The sequence below is a fragment of the Mastacembelus armatus genome, chromosome 3 (genome assembly GCF_900324485.2).
Source record: "Mastacembelus armatus chromosome 3, fMasArm1.2, whole genome shotgun sequence".
Taxonomy (NCBI): domain Eukaryota; kingdom Metazoa; phylum Chordata; class Actinopteri; order Synbranchiformes; family Mastacembelidae; genus Mastacembelus; species Mastacembelus armatus.
In genome coordinates, this window is record NC_046635.1 from 9145671 (window position 1) to 9158804 (window position 13134).

The window sequence follows — 13134 nt, forward strand, 5'->3', positions numbered from 1 at the left end:
AAAAAATCTCCTCATAAAACAACTTTGAATATGTTGTGTAGAAATATTTAGGTCTAATATGAGGATCGACATTAAAATTCTCCTTACAGTTCTTTTTTTTTTTTTTTTTTTTAAATTCATGTTTTTTTTTAAAGACATAAAAACATTGTAAAGTGAAACTATTTTTGCTGTGTGTCACATCTGAACTGATACAGTTTTAAAATATTTCTTCATGAGAGCTTCACTGATGACTCAATTTGTAAAATCTACTACATGTAAGTAGAAAGTATGGAAGGCTTGACAGGTATTTGTCAATGAACAGCAATTACACACATCCGGCACAATACACATGGAAACAACATATTTATTTAACCTATAGTCCTATAAAATGGTCTTTAAAGACCTCAACTGGGATATGACAAGTGAGTGAAAGGATGGTGAATGGTTTCATTTAGTGTTAATTCAATTGCTTAAAGTTGTTACAATAACACTGATCACAATTTGGGTAAGAGGTGGCCCTTTCTCTGGGGCAAACTGCAACAAAGCATAACCCAACTCAACTAAAAAAAAAAAAAAAAAAAAAAATCAACATGGGCTTTCCTAGGATCTAACATCTAACATCTATGGATTTCCTGCCACTGTTCTTAAACCATTAAGACAGGGACTCTACATATCAACAGGTAGCCTGGCTAAGCTGGGACCTATGATGAACACAGCTGGGTGAATTACTACTAACAGTCTCTATACGTGAGATCATTTTGAATGCAGTACAGGAGAAACAGCAGTGTGGGCTGTGTTTCAAGGTGTAGGTTTCAGAATAACCCTAAAACCAAACTCTCTCTCTCTCTCTCTCTCTCTCTCTCACACACACACACACACACACACACACACACAAGCTAAACACCACCATCATTAAGATACTAAATTACCACCAGCGTTGACAAATGCCTACAAAGTCATACTGCCACTCTGCAGTTCAATTATCCACTTTTCCTGTTTCAGCCACTGCTAGCTGGCCACTTTATGGCACACATTACATAAGCTAGTAGCGCAATATACATCACACTTGAATTTTAACGTTACACACCTTATTTGAAGCTTTGGAGGACATCGTAATCTCCTATTCCGCTTCAGTGGTGGATGGTTGAAAAGTTGTTCTATCTCTGATTTGATAATCACTCGGATGACTGTGTTATTTCCCCCTGCAGTTGAATTTTCGCCCAGCTGCCGCCGCCACGCCGGGCTGCGTTGTTATTTTACTCTATCCAGGACGACGGGAAGCATGTCACGAAAAGCCGAGCGGAAAGTCCAAAGTTCATTATCTTATCTCCGCTGCTCGAAACGCTAACGCTGGTCCAGTCGGATGTCGAGTCATAGAAGAAACTCTGGTTGAAAAGGGGGGCGAATAAAAGCCACTATCTTGAGGGTTTCGTCGCTAACCTCTGGACGAAAAGTTGTGGGGAGCAGGCATCACTCGGCAGAGCACAGCAATGGCAGGCTGGGCAAACCTCTCCCTGCTTTCGGCTCCGTGAGCAACGGCCGTGTCGTGTCTGTGCGGAGCGGACCAATGCACACACAGGGGGGTACAAGACTTTGGGAAAAACGGGGGCTTTTTGTTCTTTTACTCCAAAAAGACTCAACTTATCACGAGTTATTGTTCCACCAACTTCTATTACATGTATCTGCTTCACTGTGCTATTTCATTTCTGTTTATTGTATATTTCTATGGTGGCTCTGAAGTGACCACCCCTGTTATCCCATGAAATAAACAGTCCAGGACACAATAAGGAGAAGCGACGCCGCTGTCCCTCCTGATGCTGAATGCTCACTTTCACTGTGCCCCAATAGTGAATGTTGTGTCGGTATATTACAGAAGGGCCACAGCAGCCTTTAAAATGTTACTTTACTTTTCAGAGGGAAAAAAAACATGACTTGTAATCTGTTCAAAAAAAAGTTCTGGTGCTCCTCGGTGAATTTCAGCTAAAATCGGCTATGCGGACCCTGCAGTCTGAACACAACGTGAGCAGAATACTTAAAAAGTTACTTGCATAAGAAATGACCGAAACTCTTTCCCCTTTAAGTGCTTCCATGGGTCGTTTTGGTTGTAACTTAGTGCACCGGCTAGATTACAAAATGAGTCACTAAAATAAACAGAGAGTCTCCTAGCACAGAGAAATTGGCAGCGTTTGTGGCTGATAAGTCATCCCTCAGAGGAAACCACAAATGCCATTTAGTTAAGTTCCTATGACTTCCCAAACCAGACCCCACCCACAGGATGCAACAATCTCAGCTTGTATTGTTTCACAGCTAGTTTATGTTTCTACTGAACAATGTATGCAACATCGAATTGGGCCAGAGGACGACAAACACAAATTGATGAATCTGTAACAACCGCCTGCAAGTCTTCAGTGTCCACTGTCAAAAAGTACACCAAATGAGGTTGTCAGCATAAAATGCAGGGACACACCCTGTCTTTTCCAAACAAACTGAGCAATCACATTCCCTCAATCTAGCTTCTCTAATTATTATTTCCTATTTGTCTTTCTTGCCCTGTGGAGGATGGCTTGGCAGCAGTGTAGGTGGTCTTAGGGGTTAATTCCCACCAGACATAATCCAAGAGGCTAAAATACTGCAAGTCAGGAGTACCAGACATGTCTTAAGGGTTGCAAGCAGAGGATGACCTTCGGAAAGGTCAGGTCACACTGAGAAGAGGATCAAGACAGACAAACAGCTCTAAAAACCTTTTTCAGCCTGGAAAATGCATACCATTTTCTAAAGATTGAAGAAGACATTGACGCAGTAATGCTGCAGTTTGCATCACAAAATCTGTTGCAAAAAAAAGCATAGGAAAAATGCATATACAACACAGAAAAAAACAATACCCCACAAATGCCCCATGAGACGTACTAGAATTGATGCAAGTCGCTCGCTCCTTCTGAAACTTCTTAACCGCCTGTCAGGATCAATCAGTGCGGACAGCAGGATGTTTAACATGATCACTCAGGTGTCAACTAACAATAAATTACAAGTGAATAATCAAATTTGGCTTTGGAAATATTTCTAATCACCTTTAAAAATGACAATAAATAGTGTTTCCACTGCTGCTCATGCACGCCTGTGATGGTACCTCAGATGTTGTGGCAGAGAGGAGCAAGACATTAGTGACACTCCAATGTGATCAAAGCTGTCCTTGTCCACTTTTGCTTGCACCACAAATCCCATTTTTCTCTCTCTCTCACACATACACACACACATACACACAAACAGACATACACGTATACAAGCACGGGGACACAGTTCTTTCGGGCAACAGGCAGCTTCAAAGCTCAGGTGCGCTCATGGAAGAGCAGGCACATGGAAAACAAAGGCGAACATGCAGGCCCACATTTGGTTGGAGCACATCACAAGGTTCACTCAACCCATCTCCTCCTGCAGCGAAAAGGCTAATGTAGAGTGAAACAGCACAATGTGCACACTCTAAAACTATAAAGCTGGCTGGTGCTGCGCCAAAGAGGTGTTCACATAAGCAAACACACAGGATATATCATGATGAATAAAGAATGTGGTATTTAATGTGAACCAGTTGTTCTGCATTGGTGAAAGTTCTTGAGCACATATTTCTCTGTTTCATCTGTCCTCAGTTAGGTGTCTGTGAGAGCCTCCCGTGGCCTGATGACTCAGGGCAGAAGAAGATTTGTTTCTTTTTACTAATCGTAACCTTCTGGAGATGCAGGACCAACTAAAGTTCTCAATCAGTCCTCATCAATTATTGTACAACAATGTATAGTTTTAATAAATAGGAGTAAATGGTTATTTTCATGATATTTGCTATATTTATAATATCACCAGCCTTATAATATAATCTTCTCCTAGATTCCAGTTTTGCTTCAAAACATTCGCTCACAGAATATTAATCTGCCCAGTAAAACCACAAAAGGGAAACGTTTTGGTCTAACCTGCTAATGATCAGTACACAAATGTCAAATCTCTGCTTTAGAGGCCAAGTGTTTGTGACCAGATTAGTATCATATGACAGGATTAACAGACGGCTCTCAAATTCACCCTCAACTATTAGTATTGTTCGGGCTTTTGTGGGGGACTCAACCAGAAAACTCAAATCTGGTTTCAGGATCTCAAGAAACATGCATTATACATGGTTCAAAGTTCAAGCACATAAAACTTAAGAAACTTTCAGTGCTTTTATCCAAATGAAGCATTGTTGATTTTAGAACATAAAGAAATATCCCCAAAAAACACAACCACAAATAGAGTATAGAAGTATTTTCCACTATGGGAAAATAGTTTAAAATTTGGGCAAAGAGAAACATTGAAACAAGAGCATGGAAAACTAGCCATAACACTGTAACCTTAAATCTTATCTCTCGCATATCAGATTAAACAATAATTGTACAAACACACTCCCTGACTACTGCTTTACATCAAAAAGGCTGAGTGCAAACATCGCCAACAGTACAAGGAGTGGATACTTCATATATCCTAATAATAGTACCTCAGGTCTCCAGCCTATAAGAGAACCTCTAAACATGATTTCCATTAAACCTGTCAACTCTTTCCACTCATGCAGTCCCTCTCCTCCATATTCAGTGACAACAGAAGCTATTCATCACATCATACAGTAAGCACACCAACTAATGTGCAGGTGAGTTACTGACCAGTCTCTGGCTAAACCAAGTACTGCAGCATGGTTAACACACTGATAGATGAAATTAAGACATTTAAACATTTAAAAAAAAAAGGATTGGAGCGTCTACAGTCATGCTAGTGGTCCTAGTGTGCTGAGATTCAAAATTCAAAATTTTAAAAATGGTTCTTAAAATAAAGGCCAGGAGATCATAGCAATCCATCTTGAGGAGGACGTGAATGTCTGTACTAAGTTTTACAGCACATCATCATTCATTTTAATATAAAACTAATTCAAAAATTTCAGCCTCGTGGCAGCACCAAAAGGAAAGCTAAGGATTATTAAAATCACTTGGATTGATCCTCATGGGACCATGAATGTCTGTACAAAACTGGCAACCCAGTTGTCTAACAGTTGCTGAGATATTTTTAGTCTGGACTAAAGCAGTGACTGACTGACAATGTCATCATTATTCATGCTGCTAACATGGTTAACAAGCTTCCAAAATCGATCATTCTGAGTCTATGGTCTCACATTACTGCCTTTCTTTCATCGTATTTCACAGTGTTTTCATACTGTCAGGACCTAAAAAGATAAATGACATTTTGCCTTCACAGACTACCTGAAAATAATTAAAAGTATGTCAAAGAATATATAGTTCTGGGAAGCACTTCTAGGATGGCATGAAAAAATACAGAATTTTACACAACTAGAGATAAGAGCAGTTTCTTATTGTTGGAGTTAATATTCCTGGTATTGTCAATTGTGTTCTTCCCTAATTAATTCAAGACCACAGAAGAGAAATTAGCTTGTGTAAGAATAGTCTGAAATGCTTTTATTTGGAAAGAAACATTCTCAAAAGAAAGGCTTTTACTGTACTAAATTTACCATGGCAGGTCTTCAGTCACTGTTAGTGAACCAGGCTACTTTTAATCTTCAGAAGACATTGAGTCCGAGAGGAAGCCTGTGATCAACCAACCAAAAAATATCTCTCGTTTTCCTCTTTCTCTGCCTCTCTCTTACTCCTTCTCCTCTCAACAGACTTGACTCAGAATTGCTGAGCCTTTTATAGCCAGAGAACAGAGACGATGCTGCAGTGAACCTGGTTGAACTCCACTCTGCTTCTCAGCGATATCTCAAGTAGCTTAACAAGTAATGGTCCAACTTCCAGAGTGCCATAGCAGGTCTACTTAAAATTCCACCACATTCCTACTTCTGATTACTCCTCAGTAAAAAAAAAAAAAAAACAAAAAAAAAACAGGCTGTTGTGATTTTCTCTCCTTGAACCAACCCGAATCGTGATTGTTGAAATTTTGTATGTGGTGTGAGACCTGTACCCATTAACAGTGAATATGCTGTATAAATCTCAGCCATTACATCATGCTTTCCGTCCACGTGACGATTCCATTGTCTGCTGCAGAATGAGACTGTAAATTAAAAATACTGCCAATCCCAAGGTACAATCCACAGTGCACTCAGCTCAGTCTTGTGCTTATATGTACGTGTGTGTGTGCTTTGCCAGTAAATACTTCATGAAAAACAAGTCTACCTTTTCCCTTCATTGTTGTGAAAACACAGCATACAATAGAAATGTAACTTCAAGCAGCATTGTTAGGTGTTATTCGTTTATGCTGTGGCAGTGTGTCCTCCAGTTCACAGGAAGAAAATACAAAAACAGTTTACTAAACTATTCATGCCACCTCTATTTTTTTTATAATGGTGATAATACTCTTTTTAGAAAAAATAATAAAATGTACCGCACAGAAAGTGACAGATGGGTGCGTGAAGATATTTTGCTCACATGTTACATGCTGGTTTGCCTTGATGCATATGTAATAAATTCAGCTGTTAAAAGTTGCAAAAATAGGAAATAGAAACATGAATTTGAAGCCAAATTTCAGTCAGTCAGTTGAATGTTGTTTCTGCCCTAAATATTGTGAGGTCTTAATGTACAATCTAACAAGATTTCTCAGTGAAATATTAACAGGAAGTTCAGAAAACCAGAATTTAATCGAAAGCAGACAAAATAAACAATGACTATGTGCGTGTACTAAAAACAGACAGTTATACATGTTTCCTTTAATGAGCTCAGCTGGATTTGTAAAACATGAGCACATGACAAGTCTAAAAAAAATGCCAAAGTGAAAACTGACAGAAGTTATTCAAATCTAATATACTCAGATAGCCTATTCATAATCACAGTTTAAATAGCACTCAAAGGACAAGTGCCAGCTGTTTTCTATCAGCAATATTTTAATCTGCATGTGGTAGAAGAAACTGTACTGTACATTCTAAATGATTACAAAATGTAGAACAACAGCAAAGTGAATTTAGTTATTTGCCTATACATACACAGTAGTTTTTAAAGACATTCATTACAATCCATAATTGGTTTGGCGTAAATAAGAGCAAGAAAATCAGATTTTCTTCAACCTGCTGCAAAAACATCCCAAGTACACCAGTCGCTATTGTATTCTGTAAGTCTGTAACTACGGTGAGGTATTGCGAGAATTCATGCATAAAATATGGCCTTAAGGGTTCACCTGATACAACTCAGACTACCAACTATTAAAGTGGTGGCAGAGACATGTTATCAGTCACATGTCAGGGTGCATTTGCAGCCCACATACATTTCATCTCTCGTAGAGGAAGATGCAGCCACTGTTACTACTGACAGGTTTCTGTGTCACCTCAGACAGCGTAAGAGAGGGTGTAATAAAAGCAGCAGTTAAACTGTATGGCAGCACTTAAAGTAAATGTCGTCCTTAGGCAATAATAACTGCAGAGAAACAAAACACCTTCAAGTTCATTGATGAAACGTTAAAGCACACCTTCTAAATCACTATAAATCACAAGACCACACTGCAATTAACAGTCGTGGATATAAATAGAAACACAACACAGTCAGCGTAAAGTGCAACTACGGGCGCAGTAAGATGCCTTGTGATGATTCTGCTTGATTTCAGCACATTGGAGAATAAATAAACAATGAAACAATAAAACAGGCGTTAAATGCCTGACTCTCAGCTTTGTGGGTGGTTAGATCCACATCGTGTGGACAGGAATGTGTTTTTAGCATGTTTCAGAAACTTTTCTTTAGTTTTCAGCCAAAACCATTCCAGGTGCATTGAGGATTGTTATGGTAGGCCATAAAAGTTCCTTGGATGAGTTGTAAATATAATTTATTTTGAATGGATAATTTTCTGCTGCATTATCTAAAATTTGGGGACTAGATAAACAGGCCTAATCTGGCCACTTGACATTGGTACTTACAGTATTTTTTAATTTTCAATCTAACGAGTTGGAGGAAAGATAAAACAATAAAAAAAAAAAATGTATCACTGCCCTAATGCCTTCTAAAGACAGTGCTAAAGTAAAGATGTAAAGTAAAGATTAAAACAGGGAAAGGATTATAGCTACACTTCAGCGCTATCAATCTGTAAATGCTCCAGTCTGTGTCTGGGTCAGCATGTGTGAATAGCCAAGCATGGTGTAAATCTACAGCTTAATAAACAGGAAATTGATACAAGGGCTATAAAGCTGCCCACACTTAAATTAAGTGGCAGAATAATGTCTCAGTAAGACCAACAGCTGCAGCTCAAGTTACAGGGTCGGCAGCAAGCAGCAGGCACCAAAATGCCATTTGACACATGCTGTAAGCAGCATGTAATTGATTTTCAAGGAAGAGTAAAGATTTACACGTCTAATGCAGGCAGCAACTGCAGATTTCAGGCATCCATGGTCTGGGAATACAATTAACTTCCGTCAGAGTGAAGTTTTACTGCATTTTGCAGTGGTCCAACAGCCGACTCATATTTTGACCTAAGACTAAACACTGTTGCTTATCCCAGTTCTGGTCAGACGTGACCTTTTTTTTTTTTTTTTTGCACCTATCAGTAATGGCATGGACTACTTCTACCTAACTGAAGCAAGATGAGCAGCTAAATCACCAGATGTCAACAAAAACAAGCACTTTAAGCCTGGCCAAACCTGATGCTGTCACAATAACTTATATAACAAAACCTAAACATATGTCAGTGGCAAAACCTATATTATGAGATTTCAATTTTTATTAAATAAAACCATAAGACTTAAATGCAAAGAAAATAAATGTTTTGTTACTTGTCTGAACCTTTTTTGCTTGTTTTCAAAAACCTTAGATGTGCCCATGCAGCAATGTGAGACCAACATTTTCAAATGTCTTATTTTTATCTGAAAGCAGCATGTGAGCTGTCAATTATATAATTATATAATTTTGTGAACAGGTACATTTGATTTTTCCATGTTGAAAGCACCAAGTACCTCAGGAGGCCAGTGTCAGTGGTTGTGCATGTCGGAATTCTCTTAATAGTCCTTTTGTACTTACGCAAGCACCAGTGATAAAAATGTTGTGTACTTGTTAGTGTGATTAAATCAATGCATGGTGACTCATCCCCATACTGTTTATCATAAGTTGCATTAACTTTTCATAAGGGGACAAAAAAAGGAAAAAAAGTATCCTATAAATTTACAGCGGGTAATATCCACTGTTTCCAGTGGAGCATTAACAACAACCATACTGTCTATGGTGTATGCATGGTTTACCAGTAATGGCTATGCAACTACATGTGCAATATTTATCCACTTTAATCAACAGTCTGGTATGACAGGGAATGCTCGTTTATTATCTTCCATTAAATATGGGATTTGTGTGTGAACGTTTTATGGGCTTGATCCAAATAAATCAGTTAATCTAACCAACAAAACATGTTGTGCTGGGAGCTTGAAAACATTCAGACAAGACACATCAGTGTTTTTTCTTGATAATAAGGATAAATTGTTTTTCAATCTGTTCCTATTGCAAATTGAAGTTACAGCATATGCAAAAAGGAACCAACTGGTTTGAGTGTATTCTGTTCTGATACTGTCACTTGTAATCACAAGAGAAGATACAGGCTATGAACTAGTAGAAAGAGCAAACAGAGATTTTACATAGCGTGAGAAAGGTTTTCAGCCTGTGCAGTGAGGATTTCTGGTTGAGATTACTGATTACAGCCAACTTCATGTCTCACAGATCCCATGTGAGAGGACTATTTTTTTTATGTGAGAACATCTCATACCTCAATACAACAAGTAAGATTAGACATCGGTGCAGAAGTACTATAAAAATGTTTTATTACACTATTGCAATGAAAAATTGTTTTCATCATAGATAATCTGCCAATTATATTCCCCGTTCATCCTGATGGTGAAAAATGCAACAGGACAATCTGATGTCTTCGGTTGTCTAGTTTTGTCCAATCAACACTACACAGCCAAGAAAATATTCAGTTTATTATCACGTAAGACAAAGGAAAGCAGCAAATCCTCATAGTTTGAACTACAACTGATTAAGGTTTGGCATTTTTTGAGCATTATCAAAATAGTGACAAGAAAAAAAATGATTAAGAGATTTGATGATGATAGCAAAGACATCGACAAAAGAAAGGACAGAAAATTAAAGAAAGAAAAGATATTAACATTAAAAGAAAAAATGCAAATGCTAGGACCAAAATGAAAGCAGAGTGGAGGATAGAAAGAATGTAAAGGGCTCAAAGCGGGGAGGAAACAATACCAAAAGAAAAATAAGATGCAGGTTTGGAAGAAAAAGAGAGAAAGCATATGAGGTGATAAGATGAAAAAAGGCAAAATAGAAGAAAAATAAAAGAAAGAGAAGAGAGCAAAAAAGAGTGGAGAGAACAGTGGGTAACAAAAACGAGTTAAACTACACTATTTGCGCCACAAACGTAAAATGATTTAGGGAATATTTTAAGTTCAGTGAACTCTGTGTGGGTGTGAATAAAGGATCTTCATTGCAAGCCCCCATGTCAGTGACTCCTGCCGTGGTACTGCCTGTTACCACTGCCTGTTACTGCTACATTCCAGCAGTGTGAAGCTGCTAGTACTGGGCAAAAGAGGGAAAACAGCAGGAGAGTCCAGATAAACAGACACAGGCAGAGGGGGGAAAACAGTTCAGTCAGAGAAGTGCCAGTCAGATAAAAACATCTGAAATTCTGTGAAATCTGCAGAAACAACAGCAAAGCAGAGCTGGTGGTTCGCTGCCGCGTGATGTAGTGGTTCAGTTAAACTGAGGTAGACTGATAACAGCTTACTGTAGTACTTTTTCTTAGGTAATATCAGAGAAGTTAGGTAATATGAAATCAGAGAAAACGTGTGCTCTCGGTATATTCAGCTGAGTTCTCTGTATTAAGTAATTTTATCAAAATATGTGAAACAAATGAATCCACTGCTGCTGAAAGTTTATGATCCCATGCGCTCTGCCAATGAAAACACAACACTACAAGTGGAGGTGATGATGTGTTTTTGGTAGAATGGAAGAAAGACAAGCAGTGGAGGATGGGAACCAGATGCAGCTACCCAGTCTGAGAGGTGGATGGAAACACAGCAGCCACAAGGGCCGCTGGAAGCCTACTGGTGATGAGATGCAATGGGACCCGACCCTGCAGAAGACCAAGCCAGTGTGTTAGCTGACTAATCCTCCAGCCATCCAGTGCCAGGATCCAGACTCATCAGCTTTGGTGTTCTCTTGTCAGACTCATTTTTATAATGTCCCACCGGTCAATTCTAACCACTAATGCCCAACACAACGACCACTAATGCCAAGTGATTACAGAGTGCTGTTTTAGCACATTTACTGCCTGAAAAGAAAGAAAGACCCACAAGGCAGTGGACTGGCTCCCTGCTCAAAGGACCAGCCTGATGAACTCAGCAGAAAGACAGTGGGCCTAAAAGCCAGTCTAAGCCACCTCTCTCGGGGTGGGCGCTATGGGGCCTGAGATGGGTTAGGACTGAGCTGGGCAGTGGCGAGGGATTTACAGTGCCCTATTCCACAGAATATAGACAGTTCCTGTGAGCTCATGTACGTGAGGCGAGACTGAATGTGTGCATCCCGTCTTTTTCTGCATGCCAGGCAAAGAGCTGGAAGGGTTTACTTTTGATTTTAAAGCCAATAAATACAGAAAAAGCTGAATGGGGGATGTGGTGGTAAGAAATTTGGTCATCGATGTAGATTTGCTTGCTGTAAATTGCCACCAAGGGGATTAAAAAGAATGGGTATGTTGCACATGACCTGCAGAAAAACATTAGGTCTGGAATGTATAGCAGTAATTGTTTTTCAGTATTGATTACTCTTACAGATATATTTATATACTTATTTGGTCTATAAAATCTCAGAAAACACTTAAAAAAATAAACAAAACACTATTCGAACATGCTAAAAATTATATGACCTACATTTGGACTAAAGAAATAACTTGCTACTGACACATTTGGAATGAAAAAGATTTTTTTCTATCATAAGGTCAACCAATTTTTAACACAGATACGTAAGTATTGCATAGTCTGAAAAATCAGATAATGACACTACTGTCAAAATATTATCTTTACATTATTATCTTTAACATAAACAAAAAATAATTTTGGAAGGGATTCCTTACATTTGTTTTTAGAAATCACTGAGAAGAGAGGTAATTCAGTAATCTATTCATTAGTAAGATTAAAGCAAATAATACTGTATGTTCTCCTGTTGCACCATTTATTAAATTACAATACTTGGTACATGCATCACAAATTTATGCCTCACTTGACTGAGGTGCACACCATGCAGCCGAAACACTCTGGGTTCAAATTCCACTTTAATGTTTGCTGCATTTCATTTGCCTCTTACTCTCTGTTAAATAAATATGAAAAGATGATTCAATAAAATAAGGAAGAGAAAATTAACATGCAGAGTGAGCATGTCACATTTGCTTCTGTGGCACCACCGACAGGGAACAGCGGTTTGTGTGGACATGTTATCTGACTCTGTTTGCCTACAGCTCCTGTATCACCTGGGGCCCCGCTCATTTGAACTAGTGCCACTGGCCTAACCATGTGATACGTACAGTAAACAACATATGAAAACAGCACTGCACTGGGACAACAACGCAGAGTAAAAAAAAAAAAAAAAAGCACTTTTATGCTGCACTGCTGTTCTGCTAATGTTTATACAAAGCAGTCAAGCCAGTTCAGCGCTGCTGTCATGGTTATTACAGGTTATTACAGGTGCTAAGCGGAGCCAAAGTCGACCACACAGGACTAAGCTGAAGAAACCTGGCTTATTCAGATGTTATCACAGTTACCAGAGCAATGCTAAAAACCACAAAGAGAAACTGATTTGCAGTTGGATACAAACAGCATCTATAAATGTCGAGGCAGTCCAATAAAAGCTGATACCTGAAATTAAATAATTTCTTAAAATCACATGCCTTTAACTTCCAAAAGTGACTGCAATTCTTATATTAGCTTTAATTGTCTAAGAAAAAAAAAATCGAAGTTACAAAATATGTGGTTTCGTTGTTATCAATCTGGAATGTGCATATCTTTAATTACAGCGCGTAGAGGAGGGAACATTATGCAGACCACAGCTACAGGGATGTGATTAGTTCTGTTATCATGCTGTTAGTCAGTGTGTAACATGCAGCAGTCCCATGGGA

General features: G+C 38.7%; 1 protein-coding gene across 6 annotated transcripts in view; it reads right to left on the bottom strand.

Annotated features, from left to right (window-relative positions):
* tjp1a (tight junction protein 1a) overlaps positions 1 to 1533 on the bottom strand; it is a 46703-nt gene extending 45170 nt beyond the window's left edge. For 4 of the 6 annotated variants that reach the window (XM_026319720.2, XM_026319719.2, XM_026319718.2 and 1 more), the window contains exon 1: positions 1067 to 1532. In XM_026319720.2, coding sequence (XP_026175505.1) covers positions 1067 to 1090 — 24 coding nt within the window. In that variant the 5' untranslated portion in view covers positions 1091 to 1532. Of the gene's footprint in view, positions 1 to 1066 lie in introns of all 6 variants that reach the window. The other 2 variants (XM_026319716.2, XM_026319714.2) reach the window with 1 other exon arrangement.
* Between the last annotated feature and the right edge of the window lie 11601 nt (positions 1534 to 13134).